This window comes from Saccopteryx leptura, chromosome 2 (assembly GCF_036850995.1).
Source record: "Saccopteryx leptura isolate mSacLep1 chromosome 2, mSacLep1_pri_phased_curated, whole genome shotgun sequence".
NCBI classification, from domain to species: domain Eukaryota; kingdom Metazoa; phylum Chordata; class Mammalia; order Chiroptera; family Emballonuridae; genus Saccopteryx; species Saccopteryx leptura.
In genome coordinates this window covers 10,907,508-10,923,427 of record NC_089504.1, presented here as the reverse complement: position 1 = coordinate 10,923,427, position 15,920 = coordinate 10,907,508, and the positions used below count along the sequence as shown (strand labels likewise).

Genomic DNA, 15,920 nt, shown 5'->3' with positions numbered 1-15,920 from the left:
AAGTTCAAGGAGGTTCAGGTTTGTGGAAAGCCCCAACACAGTGCCAGGCACAGAGCAGGCACCTCTGTCATGACCTCAAGCTGTTCTCAGTGACACCCCTCTGCCAGTCCCTCAGTAACAGGAACCGGGTGGGTGTCAGCTACAAGCAGGACACCCATCGTCCCTCCCCGGGACGTTAGACAAGCTTCACAGACAGATGCCATGTGCAGGATTCACATTTATTGGTTCAAATACAGTACCTAACATTTTCTAAACATGCATTTCACACTAATTGGTCACATTTCCACAGGTAGTCAATTCACAGAAAAGGGCCCATCCCTTGCCAGCTGGCAGGGTGGGAGGTAGCAGAGGGCCTGGGAGCTCGCAGAGCCCACCAGCTATCATTTGGTCATGCAGGGTTGATGGAGCCAGGCTGGTGGGCAGCCCTTGGCCGGCCCTTTGGGGACAAGGGCTCAAGACATCCTGTTTACTTGATTCCTACACAGGACTGTGGGTAGAGGCGGACCTCAGACAGGTAGCCCAGGGGTAGGCTTCTGGATGCATATGCCGCGAGGTCCCCTGACAGCAGGGCGGTGGTTTCTGCGCCCTGGACCGTAGAAAGGAACGGAGGCTTCTTCAGGGGTGGCTGGTGCCTGGCTGGGCAGGTGCAAAGGCCTCCCTAGACACAGCCCAGACATTACAACGCACCCACGAGCCCCTATCGCAGGCTGGGATGGCAACACAGACAAAAACACCAGCACCCCAGGGCAGGCAAGGCTTCTCCCCCCACAGAAACATGTAAACAGAGCAGGAGCCACAGTGTTCCTTTCCCACAGGACTTCTCAGAGGAATCAACCAGGATGTCGCTCAAGAGGTAGTATTTCTTTTTCTTTTTCATGAAAATTTGAGTCAACAACAGTATCATCTATTATAAAACATTTCAGATAAAGTAAATAATGATCACCAAAGGGCAAAAACGATACATTGGCTGGCAGGGCTGGCTCCAAGATTTGGAAGACTAACCTCCACCAGTAACAACTTTTTTCTTGGGCTTGGAGCAAGCTCTGGCCCACTCAGGACTGCAGGCCCAGAGGTGGCAGGCCAGACAGGGACCAGGCTGGACAGAAGGCCAGGTACCTTATGCGTAGGCTGAGGCAGGGCCACTGCGGCTCATGTTCCCGGACAGCCGGAAGTCTTCCGGTCTCCAGGCAGCCCAGGAACGGCCACAGGAAGCCCAGCTCGCTCAGACGTGGCGTGCTCCCTGGGGCTCCCAAGCCCAGAAAAGAAGCTGTCGCTTGTGGCAGCCAAGAGCGGGGTTTCTCGGGACCCTGTAATTAAATACACATCCCTGAGCTGTGGCCCTAGAAACCCTTGCCTCAAGGCTGACCAGTTTCCAGCACCTGGTGGAAGGATTGCCCGTTTCCCGTCCTGAGACACAGATAAAACATCATTTCACAAACACTGGACATTGAAGCTTCAAGAAGAGGAGAAAGGGAGGACTGATCAACTGCAAAGGCAGAGGGAGTAGGGGGTACACGCAGATCACTTGGGGGAAGGTGAGAGTAGTAGGTTTTTTGTTTAGTTTCTCATTTTTTGAGGGTTCTTTTTGGCTTGTCTTTTACTTTTAATAAAATTAAAAAAAAAATAAGAGGGCTGGTCTGAAAGACTGGATTTCTTAAAAACAATTGCAACATTTTAAAAGCAACAAGGAAGAAGGACATAGACCAGGGATCCAGAGCTAAAGACTTGGAACCATTGTTCAACTTGCTGCCTGCCTGGGATGCCAGGGCCCTTTCACTTTGGCCAACCTTGGACATGGCTTAGATGTTGCTCATGCTGAGCCTGTCTCCATCAGTTGCATTCCCAGGAAGGAAATCAAGAACAAACAAGGGTAAGAGCAAGGCAGCTAGCTCAGAGCCCAAGGTGTTAAGCACCTGGTACAGATTGGCCATGGCAGGCGCTCACTTCCCCGTGGAGGGCGGCAAGTAAGAGGCAGGCTGGTGTGGAGAGGGTGACTGTCGTATGCCATGGAGGCCCTCCCTTCCCTGCAACCGTCCTCTGGTTCTGGAGAACAGGACAGTGTCATGCCTGCTGCTCGTACTGCACCCATGGGTTGGGCATGGGAATGGGTGTCTCTCCTTTTGAGCCAGGTGGGGTGCTTTGAGACCAGTTCTGGGGGGTTTCTGCAGACTAAGGTCAAGACCACCAAACCTTGCGAAAGACTCCAAAAGTCTACAAAGGAGCCAGAGAGCATATGTTGTAGGTCAGGGGTCCCCAAACTGCGGCCCCCTGAGGCCATTTATCCGGCCCCCGCCGTACTTCCAGAAGGGGCACCTCTTTCATTGGTGGTCAGTGAGAGAAGCATAGTTCCCATTGAAATACTGGTCAGTTTGTTGATTTAAATTTACTTGTTCTTTATTTTAAATATTGTATTTGTTCTCGTTTTGTTTTTTTACTTTAAAATAAGGTATGTGCAGTGTGCATAGGGATTTTGTTCAGTTTTTTTTATAGTCCGGCCCTCCAACAGTCTGAGGGACAGTGAACTGGTCCCCTGTGTAAAAAGTTTGGGGACCCCTGTTGTAGGTGAAGATCCAAGATTCCAACTTTTGGTCTTGGGTCAGGAAAACGCTCAAAGGGAATGGAAGGGCAAGCCTGCATGTGCCAGTGTGGTGCAAGAGGGTGGGCTTCTCCTCGACCACACAGCTTCCCACGCATGTGCTTACGGTGGGAGAGTTCTCACTCACAATGAGTGCTGTTGGTGGCAGGGGGTCAGAGAGAGGGCAGAAGAAAGGGAATGAAGAGACCACATGCACAACTTTTTCTTCTTCCACTAGCAAAAAGGCTACCTGACAATCAAATGTTATAGGAAGAAAGGCAAAAACAACAAACACACTGAACCGCCCCCTCCAACCTTTCTCTGTGTCCTTCAAACCAAATTCACAAATACATCTAGTGGCTGACCTAATGTCTCCACGCTGCTAGCTATACTCCTACCATCTCCTCATAATACCTGAGTTTGCAATGCAACACATTTGTTTTACCCTGTTTTTAAAAAAACCCACGTCATCAAAGGACTGGGTGCAGAAGACATTAAAGGCGGTCCACAGGTCAGGCTCTGGCTCAGAACACACGGCCACTTGGCTCAGAGGTTCTGCAGGGCACTCGGCAATGAATGGGCCCTTTGTTCTGTGGAATCTGCTGCAAACATTTGTAAAAATGGATTTGTACAATGGCAACTTGCAGAACCTTTCCCCCACTCCACAAATTAACAACTTGCTCTGTTTAATGCTGCATTATTGGAGAAACATGCTCTTGCCTCATCAGAGAGCAATTTCCTTTGATACCCAACCAACCAGTAAAATGTTTAAGAGAAAAACCATTTCAAAAAATAATAATTTGACAGCTGGAGGTCTAAGCAAAGAAAGACGCTGCACACAGGGTCGTCTTGGAGAAGGGCCTCTGATAAGCGTCTCTTCCCTAAGTGGAGGGGTAGCAGCTCAGAGTCTGACCTGTAGCCGAAGAAGGTGATCTAGTTGATTAAATAGAACATTCTCAGAAACAAAAATACTGTGAACTGGGAAATAAACAGATCCACACACACCCATCTTCCCACTGACATGTGAAAAGCATTCTGACAAGAGCTGTTCCTGAGGAACGTCTCTCTGCTTTTTCAGAGCAGTTAGGGAAATGGTGCCAAGAGTGACGCTGTGAGTTTTAGATCCCTCGGGGGACCGAGTCGTCACTCTGCTGGTACCCGTAACATTTCACTGGAAGGAAAAATTACAGTCTGACACAGACTCCCCGGTCTGCACGCGATGTGGTGGCCCACTGGGTACTTCTGCTAGGCTGAGCTGGGAACAGTAAATGGCCTTTGACTAAAGAGGCAAAGGAGGTTCTGTAGGCCCCTGCAGCCCAGCCAGGGTGCACCCGTCTACGTGGTCTGTGTGCTGTGCTGGCTGTGCGAGGTACCTGGGTGTGGGCAGGGACACTGCTGCAGTAAGGCAGACAAGGGACAGCACCCGAAAGAGTTCCAACACAGTTACAGTGTGGCTGCTGGCCACAGCCACGAGGGGAAGGGACACTTACCAGGATCAGGTGGGGCAGGTAGTGAAAGAACAAGGGATCCAGGCCATAAGCTGAAGAAAGAACAAGGCAGCCAGGCCCTTAGGAACATGAGGTAGTTTAAAGCCCCCCTTCCCTTCCAGACGCTTGGGACTCCAGCCCTCCAAGCCTTGGTCAGCCGTGCCACTGGGAACCTAAGGGGCAGCCGGGCCGTGCTGGGCCTTGGGCTTTCCGTTCTGAGGGATCCTGGTCTCGTTCTGGAGAGATGAGAAGGACTGGGAGTAGAATGCAAGGGCAGAAATTCTGGTCAGCAGATGGGTGAAGGGTCCCTCACACTATCTGAAAAAGAGCCTGCAGTTTCTGGGCTCAGCCCTGGGGTGGGATCAGATGGGATGGGGGCAGGGACAGAGAACTCCAAGGAGGAGGGTTCGTTCTTGTAGCAGTCTGGACTTGGTCCCGCTATCCCTTGAACAAAGCAAGGTGACAGGAAAATAGATCAGCAGTGGCATGCAGTCAGAGCCTGATGCTTCTGTGTGGCTGTTTTTCAGAGGGCTGACAGGAAGTCCCCTGTATAAGGAAGAGGCCAGGAGTCTAAGGAAGGTAGGCCTCGGTGGGTCCAGACAAGGGAACTAGGTAGCTGTCAGTCCCGGGAGCTGGCAGGCAAGCCCAAGGCTTCCCTCCTTGCCGGAGGGACAGCTAACGGTGGCAGAGTCGGTGACCGGTGGTCAAAACAGAAGCCCCTCGCCCCGAGGACTGGTCTGGAGGGAGGACACCTACCACAGACTTGTTCACTGCGTCCACTCTCTCAACTGCCATGCTTCCCAAGGAGAGAGGACAGCTCAAATTCCTCATTTCCCGCCCTGTTCCCACTGTCTCACTCACTCCGCTCAGAACACCTCCTAACACCGCTTGGCCCTTTTACGGTGTGTGCTTTTACCTGGCAATTCTGTGGCTAGAAAAAGGCAGTTTGCTCTCTGACAGACATATGCACGAGTCTGCTGAGAACACGTGGAAAAAGCAGGGATGGTCACAGCCCTCCCTTTCCACTGAGGTAGTCGTTTTTGTCAACATTATGGAAATAGTCATCTCAGCCCCATCCCACCCTCCCTCAAAATACAAAAGACCTATCCCTACACAATGACAACACTGTAACATTAAACATCTTCACATTCTGTAAACTGCAAGGAAATGCATCGGCTGCATTCACACAAAAGCATGTGCATCATGTTGAAGGCCATACATTCAACTCTGTCGTGAAATAAATATATAGAAAAATGAGCTTAAAAAACAGACAAACAAACAAAAACTCTTCTTGCTATGGAGGCAACCGGGACGCTGCTCCGCAGCCTCCATCTTGGTCTCGCTGGCTTCCTTCCGGATCCTGTCCTGCCCGCCCAGGCTCTGCGGCTGGCCCGGGGGCGCTGGGGACAGGTCACTCCTTGCCCACACCTGTCTTGCAGGAATGCAGCACCACCTTAAAGAGGAGGGGCAGCTGCTCCAAGGGTACGTTCACCATTTTTCCTGGGAACAATGTGGGAAGAGAAGAGTTAGCAGTGGCCACCAGTGGAAGAGCCTGTCCCCCCGCTCGGGCTAGTGAAGGGAGAAGGTTGCCTTTCTGAGTGACTGGGCAAGCATCCCAGACAGACCGACCGGGCTAACATCCTCACACCCAGGCCAGCTGTGGTGCCCATGGGTCTGGCAGTGGTGTAATAATCACTGCCGGTATCCGGGGACACCTGCCCTGGGCCAGCTGTTCACACGCATGCTCACTGAATTCTCACACTACTTTTGTGTGACAGATACTACTTTTTATCCCTGTTTTACAGACGAGGAATCTGAAACCAGATGACCTCTTAGAGCTAAAACACCATGAAAAACTTATATCCTACTTTCTTCTTTTTTCCTGATGGGTTCTCTAACTAGCATTCTATGAAAACTGCTCTTTAGAGTATTACAATGGTGCTGAGGAAATGTTAGCTTTTCTTCCCTACAAAGAAAACTCACACATCTCATTATAACAAAACGATTCTAAGAGCAGGGGTAGCACTGCCTTCATTCAGTTGGCCAGGAGCCCAGAAGGGGTACCCTGAAAACACAGCTTGCCCGTTCTCTTCACAAGCTAAGAGAAGCCAGGAAGGGTTCAAACCCAGCAGCCAGCACGTTACCTGCAATATACCGGATCTCAGGCAAGCACATCATGAGGTCAGGAAAGCGGTTCGGCTGATGTGTATACTTATACTCAGTGAAATCCTGGCAAATGTACCAGTACCGCTTGTTCAACTGCTCCAGCTGTGAGGCACTGCTCAGACCCCGGATGTCTGTGAAGAAAACCACATGGGGGGTGCGGGGGGCTTCCTAATGCGGAAGAACTACCAGCCCCTAGAATAGGCGCACACTTCAATTACACTTGTTACTAAACATTTGTCACAACGGGATCTCTTCTCTCTCTGACATGGAGGCACAAAGTTCTGGATAAGGAAAGAGAAGTCAGGTAAAGAAGGAAAAAGTATATATATAGGACAGTCACTGGACTGAGCCCCTGGAGAGCCAGGCTGTACCTTTCGTACCTTCCTTCCCTTCGCACCCAGCTGCCAGCACAGGGCTGACACAAAACAGCACCAGCAGATGCCGAACATGGGCTGACCAACCAATCTACCTTTCCTAACTTATCCTCCCCAGTACCGCTAATCCGCCCTTTGCCAGAGCCAATCAGAACCCTGCTGACACCTGCACATCGCGCTCGTACATATGCCCACACGGTCTCCTGTGTTTCTGTTCGTGCTCCTCCACCTGCGACATCCCTCCAGTTGTTTCCGTATCGGGTCCTCTCATTTCTTCTCTCTCTCTCATACACACACACCCCTACCCCTACCCCTTTTTAATATACAGAATATGTATATTCTATTTATAAATCTTACCCAGCCTTTGAGGCCCAATTTAAGATTGCTCCTCCTCCAAGTAGTTGCTACTGCTCTCCCCCCACCTGAGGCTCAAGTAATGTGTCACGTGCCATCAGAGTATATTTCTTGAGGCCAGGGACCCGGAATCTAATTTATTTTTTCAATGTCTTTAATGTTCACCCAAGGCCTGGCCTAGGGGAGGCACCCAGAATCCCAGATAAATGCATGAATGGCGCAGAAGAGGGAGGACGGCTGGCCAGCGTGGGGGAGGAGGAAGCAGAGAGGAGGGGACCCAGAGTCTCTGGGCCAGGCAGCTGAGCACAGGAACAGAGCCCTTCTCATGGCAAGGGCAGAAAGCAGCCCGGTTCCGCTCTGAGGGCAGAGCGCTCGTATGCTACTTCGGAAAAAAGAAAATACAAATTTCCCCTCATCCCCTGGTCACCATCAGCGACAAAGCACCATTGGGCCGGTAACACTCGGCATAAATCACACCCAGCACACTTCTAATTAAAAGCTGGGCCTGTTTTGTGTGTGTGTGAGCCCCAGTGCACCCCCACTCCGCCCTGACGGGGTGTCAGAGCTACGGCCAGCCTGTGCACCGGCCTTATCTCCATTAGTGTCATCAGTCATTCTGCTCTTCTTCAGTCACTGGGAAACTTGGTACATATTTTAAATGACGCATGTACTGTCCTTGGTGTCTGCGTTTAAATGCATTGAAACTGACTAAACAAAGCAGATCCTCTTCCTTCTGCTATGAGTTATAGAGACTGTGGCATTTAGGCTTGAAGAAAAAAAACCAAAGTAAGCCCTGCAGTACAGAGGGGTGCGATGATGATGAGGGAAACACAGGGCTTCCAAGAGTGGGACCCCTATGATGTGTCACCGTCTGTGTGACAGTCCTAAGGGTGGAGGGGGGGGGCATGAAACATGGGGGGAAATGTTCACTGGCCAAAAATAAAAGTCCCTTCTTCCCACGCCCAAGCCACTCACCTTGATTTAAGAAGTTAATTGCTTTCATGCAAGCATACTCCTCATTGCTGACCTTGAGCTGATGGAACTTGTGGTACAGGTAGATGAGCCGCTCAATCACCTCCATCCCTTCATCACTAAATCTGGAAATCAGACACAGGTGTTAACAAGGGGCTCTGATACCAGCAGAGGTCAGGGCAGGGAAGACAGTGGTCTCTTACAGCTCCTTAAAGCTCGGGGGAAATGGAATCCAGAACTGTTTATGAGGACAGGTGACCCATAGTTTGTCTAGAAGCCAAGCAAGACAGCTCATTCAAACTGCTGTTCTCAGGGTCAGATAGGGTCAATCAAATCTAAGTCCAGTTCCATCACACAAAAGCTATGAGACCTTGGTAAAGTCACTTGACCCTTCCAAGCTTTGAGTCCTCCTCTGTACCATAATGCTGCTTGCCTGCCTGGGGAAACAAGGAGCGCAGGAGTTTGGCATGTAAATGTGGAGAAGTACATCATGATTAATATACTGCTACTGTTGAGATGCAGTCTCAGTGTCAGTGGCAGCTGCCATGGTGACTCCATGCGAGCCTCTGGCACAATGCAGAAAAAGCTGCCGATTGTGTTTAAGTTCACTGTTTCCAGCAGGGCCGAGGCTATGCACAGTGAAAATCTGTACTGGCATCCTTGACTCCAGCTAGGGAGGGAGGCAAACATTAACTGAGCTTCCATGCCATGCCAGGCTCTGTGCCGGGTACTTCATGTGCATAATTATCTCATTTGATGTTCTCGGCCCTGCGGGCTAGGTGAGACTATCATCACCACCGTACAGATAAGAAACCGACGTGTAAAGGATTGAGGGAACTGGTCCACAAGCATGCAGCTAGGTGGTGGCAGAGCTAGAACTGGGAACTGGGGCTAATTCCCCAAGGCCCTGGTTTCCCCAGTATCTACGAGTATCTACGGTGGCGCCCCCTAGCAGAAAAGACCAATGCTTCCTCCTTTGATTTAGGAGGAAGCTCCTTGAGGGAAACCAAGTTTTAGGCAAAAGAGCCAAGCTAGGTGACTAATACTCTGGGTCATAGTGGGGAATGTCTTACAAAAGAGATGGGAATATCACCAAATCAAAGAGGCAAAGGCTTACTGGGGAAGCAGGAGTTTATGAAAGTGGGGTCAGGCCCAGCCTTCGCCCGCCTACGAGTGGGCTGGACTGTGGGCCAAAGGGAGTTCAGGTCTCAGATGCAGCTCAGTCAAGGAGAAGACTCTCAGCCCATCACTGCTTCTTGGTGATTACGTTCAGATCTGGGTACCGAACATAGTTTGTCGCACAGTCCCATGCCAGGCAGGAAGGCCCTAACTGGGTGGGGTCCAGCGCATCTGGGCATGTCCTATTGCTTTCTGCTTTGACTTTGTAGGCTTTGCAAGGGCTTGGCTTCCAAGGCAAGCAGGACATCTGTCTTCCCTGAGAAAAGCCTGGCCCTGGCTGGGGCTTTGCAAGAGCCGAGCAGTAGTAGCTCCTTGAAATCGGAGCTCTGAGCCTCTGCCCCAAGGCTCTGCCCCAGCCAGTCTGAACTGGGGCTTCCTTCAGCCAGCGGTTTGAAGTGCGATGGCTGGCTGCTTCTCTCTGCTCCTGGCCCAGTGGCTTATACAACATCACAATATTTCCAAGACTAGCTGATAAGACAAATTTATATTGAGTAAACCACTCTAAATAAACTTACATATCATTGTACCGTTTGTTGTTTGCTACTTGTGGGCACTTAATTTTTTTTTTCTTTTTGAGAGAGACAGAGAGAGAGAGAGAGAGAGACAGGAACATCAAGCTGCTCCTGTATGTGCCCTGACCAGGGAATCGAACCAGCAACCTCTGTGCGTTGGGACAGTGCTCCAACCAAACGAGCTATCAGGCCGGTTTGTTTTTTTTTAATTGATAGAGAAAGAGAAAGGGAGAGAGAAGGGAGGGGAAGGGAAGCATTCATTTGTTGTTCCACGCAGTCGTACACTGAGTGGTTACTTTCTGTGCGTGCCCTGACTGGGGGTCAAACCTGCAACCTTGTCAGTTTCGGGATGACACTCTTAACCAACCAAGCTAAACAGCCAGGGCCTTTGTTAAATATTCTGCAAATGTTATTTCACTGGATACTCCCCCCAAATCTCCCAAATGAATGTTATAACCCTCTTTGGTCACGTGTGGAAACAAAGGCTCAGAGGTTATTTGCCGGCCCCTCTTGCGTTCTTACATTTCCCCTCCTGCTGACCTGTGAGGTGAGTAACAGCACCTCAGGTGGGGGGAGGGAGCAGAGGGGGTGCGCTCCCCAAGATTACACAGTCAGTCAGTGGTGGTGGGCCACAGGGACCCGAGTTTTCTAATTCCAAGCCTGTCACTTCCTCAGCCCTACCCTGTCTACTCCCTGACTGCCTTGCTCCTAACTGGTAACTGCAAAAGGCTACTACATGCGACCCCAGGGGACCTCAGGAGCTCTGTGTTCCCACAGAAATCAGGGAGGGCCCAACCCAGAGGTGCCTGCAGGGCTGCCACCAGGCCAGACTTGCAGGAGGCAGTGTGCCGGGAGGAACGATCCTTCCGCATCGCAGTGCTTGGCTGGCTACTTCTGTTCTTTAGAGGAAAACTTCTTTAGTGCAAATTCCTCCTCATATCTGCTTGGAAGGACGGGGCAAGGATGGCACAGGGCAGGATGTAAAAAAGGAGGGAGTAGGCAGAGTGACAGTGTTGGCGTCTGTCTGGTGGCCGAGCAGTGTAGCGAATGGAGATAGCGCTCTGTCCCTCAATCGGCAACCTCTTGCCCCAAGTGCTCACTCTGGCGCACAGACCCTGCAGGTGTGTGGCTATCAGCCGGACGCTCACCAGGAGTGCCAACCTTACTCCTAGCTGAGTAAGACACAAACGAGCTCCTGAGAGACACAAATGAGCTCCCAAGTGCCAGCCCTGGGTATATGGCCCAGTTTTGCCCTTGCGCTTGGGCAAAGCACGTATCTCTTTCCCCAGTCTCTTAGGACAGGCCACCCGCCTGGCCCCATGGCAGTGGTGGGGGGATGGCAGGCAGCCCAGCAGCCCCCACTCGGCGTCCACGGCCTGACTGCAAACTGCCCTCCACACCCGCATCCCACCCCTTGATAAACAAATCCCTCTCTGTTTCCCGGGCGGCTCTCTCCTGCAGCCGTGCCTCCTCCACATCTGCCCACTCCACGGTTCTAACGCCCCTGTATGCCCTGTCTACAAATTATCAGCACTGAAAGCCAGAAAGTTGGACAAACACACCCATTCTTCTTCTGGGTTCCCATTATACAAGCACGCTGGGACAAGGAAAACATTCCCGCCAGGACCCCCCAAACCACCGGACCATCCAGTCAGCCATTGAAGCTGACACTGCATATAAGTTATGTCCCATTAAGGGGGTCGAGAGGCCCCGTTGGCTTTTCCATTTTCCATTCACCTAAGTGCAGCCACCTCGAGGAGCAGCCAGCCATCAGCCACAACCTCAGCGGACCAGCCATCCAGGCTCCCGCACACGGATTCCGAGATGAGGGGCAGGGGCCGGCAGCTCCAGGACCCTACGGGAAGGCCCTGCTTCCCAGAGGGCTACAGAACTCAGTACAGGGTAACGGCGGAGGGACTGAGCTCAGCTCCATCTCCGTCTAGCTGTGCAGTCTTGAGTTTTCATCTCCCTGAACCTCATGCCCCTATCTAAAGAACAGGGATAACATTTGCAGTCTCTTAGGGTGGTGTCTGAAAAGCACTTTAAGATGGAGTCTGGCACAATAAACAGTCTATAGTTCTTTATTATCATTATTGATAGCACCAGCACCATCACTCCCATTGTCACAGCAAAAAGAAAAGACTGCTTCTTGAACCTTACAGCTAGGGTCTGAGCAGGAAAGCTGGGAGGGAAGCTTCCAGAGATCTGGCAAAAACACAGCCAGTGCTCATGAGGCACAAGTGCCCATTAAAGTCCAACTAGTGCAAGGTATCTTCTCCTGAGAGTGAAGGAGTCTTGATTAGGGCCAGGAGCAGTCACTGGCTGGTGCTACAATCTGCTTTAAATCAAATTCGCCCAGCTCGCTGACTGATAGATAACAGCCTGATTAAGGAAAGTGGGCACCATAAATTTGATTCAATATTAGAGAAGAGACGAGGAGGTGGTCATGTATCATCTGGGCAAAGCCTTTTCATGACAGCAGGAACTCGCTTGCACTCAAGAGCCGTGAAAAAGTGAAGGCATTTTGGGGGAGTGGACAGCGCAGGAGCAGGTAAGGTAGGGAAGAGCTACAGCCAATTAGAGAGTCCACACCCTGGCTTTCCAGCAGCGACGGGCTGCCTTGCAGGGATGAACTTATTCCAGGGGCCTCCTTGTTCCGTTCCCTCTGACCTCTTGGGCAGTTCCACACGCATCTCAGGCTCCACAGACCCCGAATCAAACTCAGGGTGGCTTATCTCTCAGCCTGTCTTTCCCAGGCTCCATTATCTCGGCTCGGAGGTTGGGTCCACCTGCCTGGCAGCATCCCCGACTTTTCCACTCCTTGAAGTCCCCCTGACTTTACCTCCTTGCCATCCCCTAACTCTGTACTGCCCTCTCTGTTCCCACAGTCAGTGCTGCCTTGTCCAGGTGGGTTTCTTTCACCTGGGGGCTAAGGAACAGCCTCCTACCCGGCCACCGTCCTCGGGTCTTGTCCACGCCTATCCATCCTGAGCTTTACAGCCACAGGGACATTCCTAAAATGCAACCTGAACATGTCATTGCACCACTGAAATTTTTCTTTTTGCCTTTACAGATGGATTTTTACAGAGAGAGAGAGAGAGAGAGAGAGAGAGAGAGAGAGAGAAGCATTCATTTGTTGTTGCACTTAGTGTGCGTTCACTGGTCACTTCCCATGTGTGTTCTGACTGGGGATTAAACCCCCAATGTTGGTGTTTTTGGATGATACTTTAACCCAATGACCTAACCGGCCATGGTCTAATTGTTCTACTTACAAGTGTCCTATGACTTAATACTACTTACACAATAAAATCCAAATTGTTTAGATTTGCATTTGAGCACCTTCATGACTTGTCTTTTCTGTACCTTTCTCTCCAGTCATTCTTTTCTCATTTCTCTGGGTCGCGGATACATTCTCTCCATACCCTAATCCACAGGACTGCTTTTGGTTCCCTGAGCAGAGCAACCATCCAGGATCTCCAAATTCTAAAACTCTGTGCTCCTCTCCTGACCGCCTCCTGTTCTCTATAATCTAAGATGCAAGTCAAATGCCTTTGCTCCTGGTGAGCGCCCCTTGATGAAGCAAGCAGAGGAGCTCACTCTGTAGCCCCTGCTGGCAGACCTACGGTCTCTCACCAGAGACTGCAGACTGTATCCACATCTCTGTGTCCCCCAACCCCCTGAACCAAGAATATGGGCTCTCATCTCAAAGTCAGAAACCATTTCTGACTCAGCTGTAATCCCAACACTCCTCCCCCCAACACATAGCAGGTGTTCAGGAAATGCACATGGAATCAGAACTAACTCGTTGAAGTTTAACTCGCATTTTTCCATTGAAGGCTTCCATGACTGAATAAGAATCCCAAAGACAAATCTATTTCTTATCCTCGAACCCACTTGAGAGCTCAGCAGCTACGTGTCTGACTCGGAACTGGTCAACAGAACTCTCTGTGATGATGGAAATACTCTATATCTGCACTATCCAATAGAGTAGTCATTAGCTGCATGTGGCTCCTGAGCACGGGAAATGTGGCTATTGCAAATGAAAAATTGTATTTTTAATGTTAATTAACTTAAATTTAAAAAGCCACCTGAGACTAGTGACTACTACTGTCTATTAAACAATGCAGCCCTAGATTCTCCCTAGTAAGGAACCTTCCTAGGAAATAAAACTTGCCTCACCAACTCCGCTGTTACTGGGCCCTGACTGCTCTTTGGGTACAAGGATTTGGAGACAGTGGGATGGGGTGCCTTAGGAAGCTCAAAGTCACAGAGGCTCTACAGGACCAGTGACCACTGCCTACCTGCAGAAGGCCTGGGAAAGCCCATCACTCTACAAGGAGTGGAGCCCACAAGCCGACTCTGCAGGCAGACCCAGGATGCCTCGGAGGTTTCCAGAGGAATACGGAGGCCAGGCTTCACCGGGCAGCTCTGAAAACCCTGACAATATGAGAGCGGGCTAAGGGCTATCCAGTCAGCCCAGAGTTACAGAGCAGGAGATAGGAATTTGATGGAGACAATGAGTTACGGGCTCAAGACAAGGGGTTAGGTCATTTGCAAAATCAGATAGTTCTGTTTATAGGGCCAAGTGTTCAAAACTGTCATTTATAGATCACCCTGAAGCCAGCAGGCATCATTAAAAGGAAGTGTTAGAAAATTAGGGGAGAGGGTCGACACCCAGACCCCTCACTCCCTCGGCTGGGCACAGGGCGCCTGAGAGGGTCGACACCCAGACCCCTCACTCCCTCGGCTGGGCACAGGGCGTCTGAGGGTGTCGACACCCAGACCCCTCACTCCCTCGGCTGGGCACAGGGCGTCTGAGGGTGTCGACACCCAGACCCCTCACTCCCTCGGCTGGGCACAGGGCGTCTGAGAGGGTCGACACCCAGACCCCTCACTCCCTCGGCTGGGCACAGGGCGTCTGAGAGGGTCGACACCCAGACCCCTCACTCCCTCGGCTGGGCACAGGGCGTCTGAGGGTGTCGACACCCAGACCCCTCACTCCCTCGGCTGGGCACAGGGCGTCTGAGGGTGTCGACACCCAGACCCCTCACTCCCTCGGCTGGGCACAGGGCGTCTGAGGGGGTCGACACCCAGACCCCTCACTCCCTCGGCTGGGCACAGGGCGTCTGAGGGTGTCGACACCCAGACCCCTCACTCCCTCGGCTGGGCACAGGGCGTCTGAGGGGGTCGACACCCAGACCCCTCACTCCCTCGGCTGGGCACAGGGCGTCTGAGGGGGTCGACACCCAGACCCCTCACTCCCTCGGCTGGGCACAGGGCGTCTGAGGGTGTCGACACCCAGACTCCTCACTCTCTCAGCTGGGCACAGGGCGTCTGAGGGGGTCGACACCCAGACTCCTCACTCCCTCGGCTGGGCACAGGGCGTCGAGGTCTTGCAGCTTTGCTCTAGCCCGAGTCTCGGCTTGTCTTTATGCCATGTCACTGGGTGCCACAGGAAGGTGCACCCCAGTCCTGTGCAGCACAGTGTGGGGACTGGGACCCTACCCTCTCCATCTTTCACTGATGGGGACATCTTTTCTTCCCTCTTTCTTGGTGCACTGGAATCCCATGACTTCCATTTTTTTACATTGTCCAATAAAAGTGGATCATTGAAACATCTATTTAATTATTTTTTTTTGTATTTTTCTGAAGCTGGAAACAGGGAAAGACAGTCAGACAGACTCCCGCATGTGCCCAACCAGGATCCACCTGGCACGCCCACCAGGGGGCGATGCTCTGCCCACCAGGGGGCGATGCTCTGCCCCTCTGGGGCGTCGCTCTGTTGCAACCAGAGCCACTCTAGCACCTGGGGCAGAGGCCAAGGAGCCATCCCCAGCACCCGGGCCATCTTTGCTCCAATGGAGCCTCGGCTGCGGGAGGGGAAGAGAGAGACAGAGAGGAAGGAGAGGGGGAGGGGTGGAGAAGCAGATGGGCGCTTCTCCTGTGTGTCCTGGCCGGGAATCGAACCCGGGACTTCTGCACGCCAGGCCGACGCTCTACCACTGAGCCAACCGGCCAGGGCTGAAACATCTATTTAAATGTTACTGTAAGCTTTATTCTTCATATGGATAAATTCATAAGCCAGAAAAACGGTATCAACAGATCACCTGTCCCAATTTTGGGTGTCACCATGTGGTCCAGGTCTCCAAAGTGAGTGAGGAAAGGCCTGCCGCTCCACACAGGGAGGTGCGATTGCCCCAGGCTGGCCAGCCAGGGTGACACTTGCCACTAGGACACACTCAGGAGGGCCAGTCCCCTTGCCCCGGGCTGGCCAGCTGGGGTGAGACTTCCCACTAGGACA

General features: G+C 51.9%; 1 protein-coding gene and 1 long non-coding RNA gene across 4 annotated transcripts in view; one reads left to right on the top strand and one right to left on the bottom strand.

Annotated features, from left to right (window-relative positions):
- The first annotated feature begins 211 nt into the window (after window positions 1–211).
- Window positions 212–2,852, top strand: LOC136394281 (uncharacterized). Its single transcript, XR_010749178.1, has 2 exons — window positions 212–2,242; window positions 2,563–2,852. It is a non-coding gene; the product is annotated as an uncharacterized lncRNA (long non-coding RNA).
- A 2,324-nt stretch (window positions 2,853–5,176) lies between these two features.
- NR6A1 (nuclear receptor subfamily 6 group A member 1) overlaps window positions 5,177–15,920 on the bottom strand; it is a 224,560-nt gene continuing 213,816 nt past the window's right edge. For all 3 annotated transcript variants that reach the window (XM_066367183.1, XM_066367184.1, XM_066367185.1), the window contains 3 exons: window positions 7,932–8,053; window positions 6,207–6,359; window positions 5,177–5,562 (listed from right to left, as the gene is read on the bottom strand). In XM_066367183.1, the coding sequence (XP_066223280.1) occupies window positions 5,474–5,562; window positions 6,207–6,359; window positions 7,932–8,053 (364 nt within the window). In that variant the 3' untranslated portion in view covers window positions 5,177–5,473. The remainder of the gene's footprint in view (window positions 5,563–6,206; window positions 6,360–7,931; window positions 8,054–15,920) is intronic.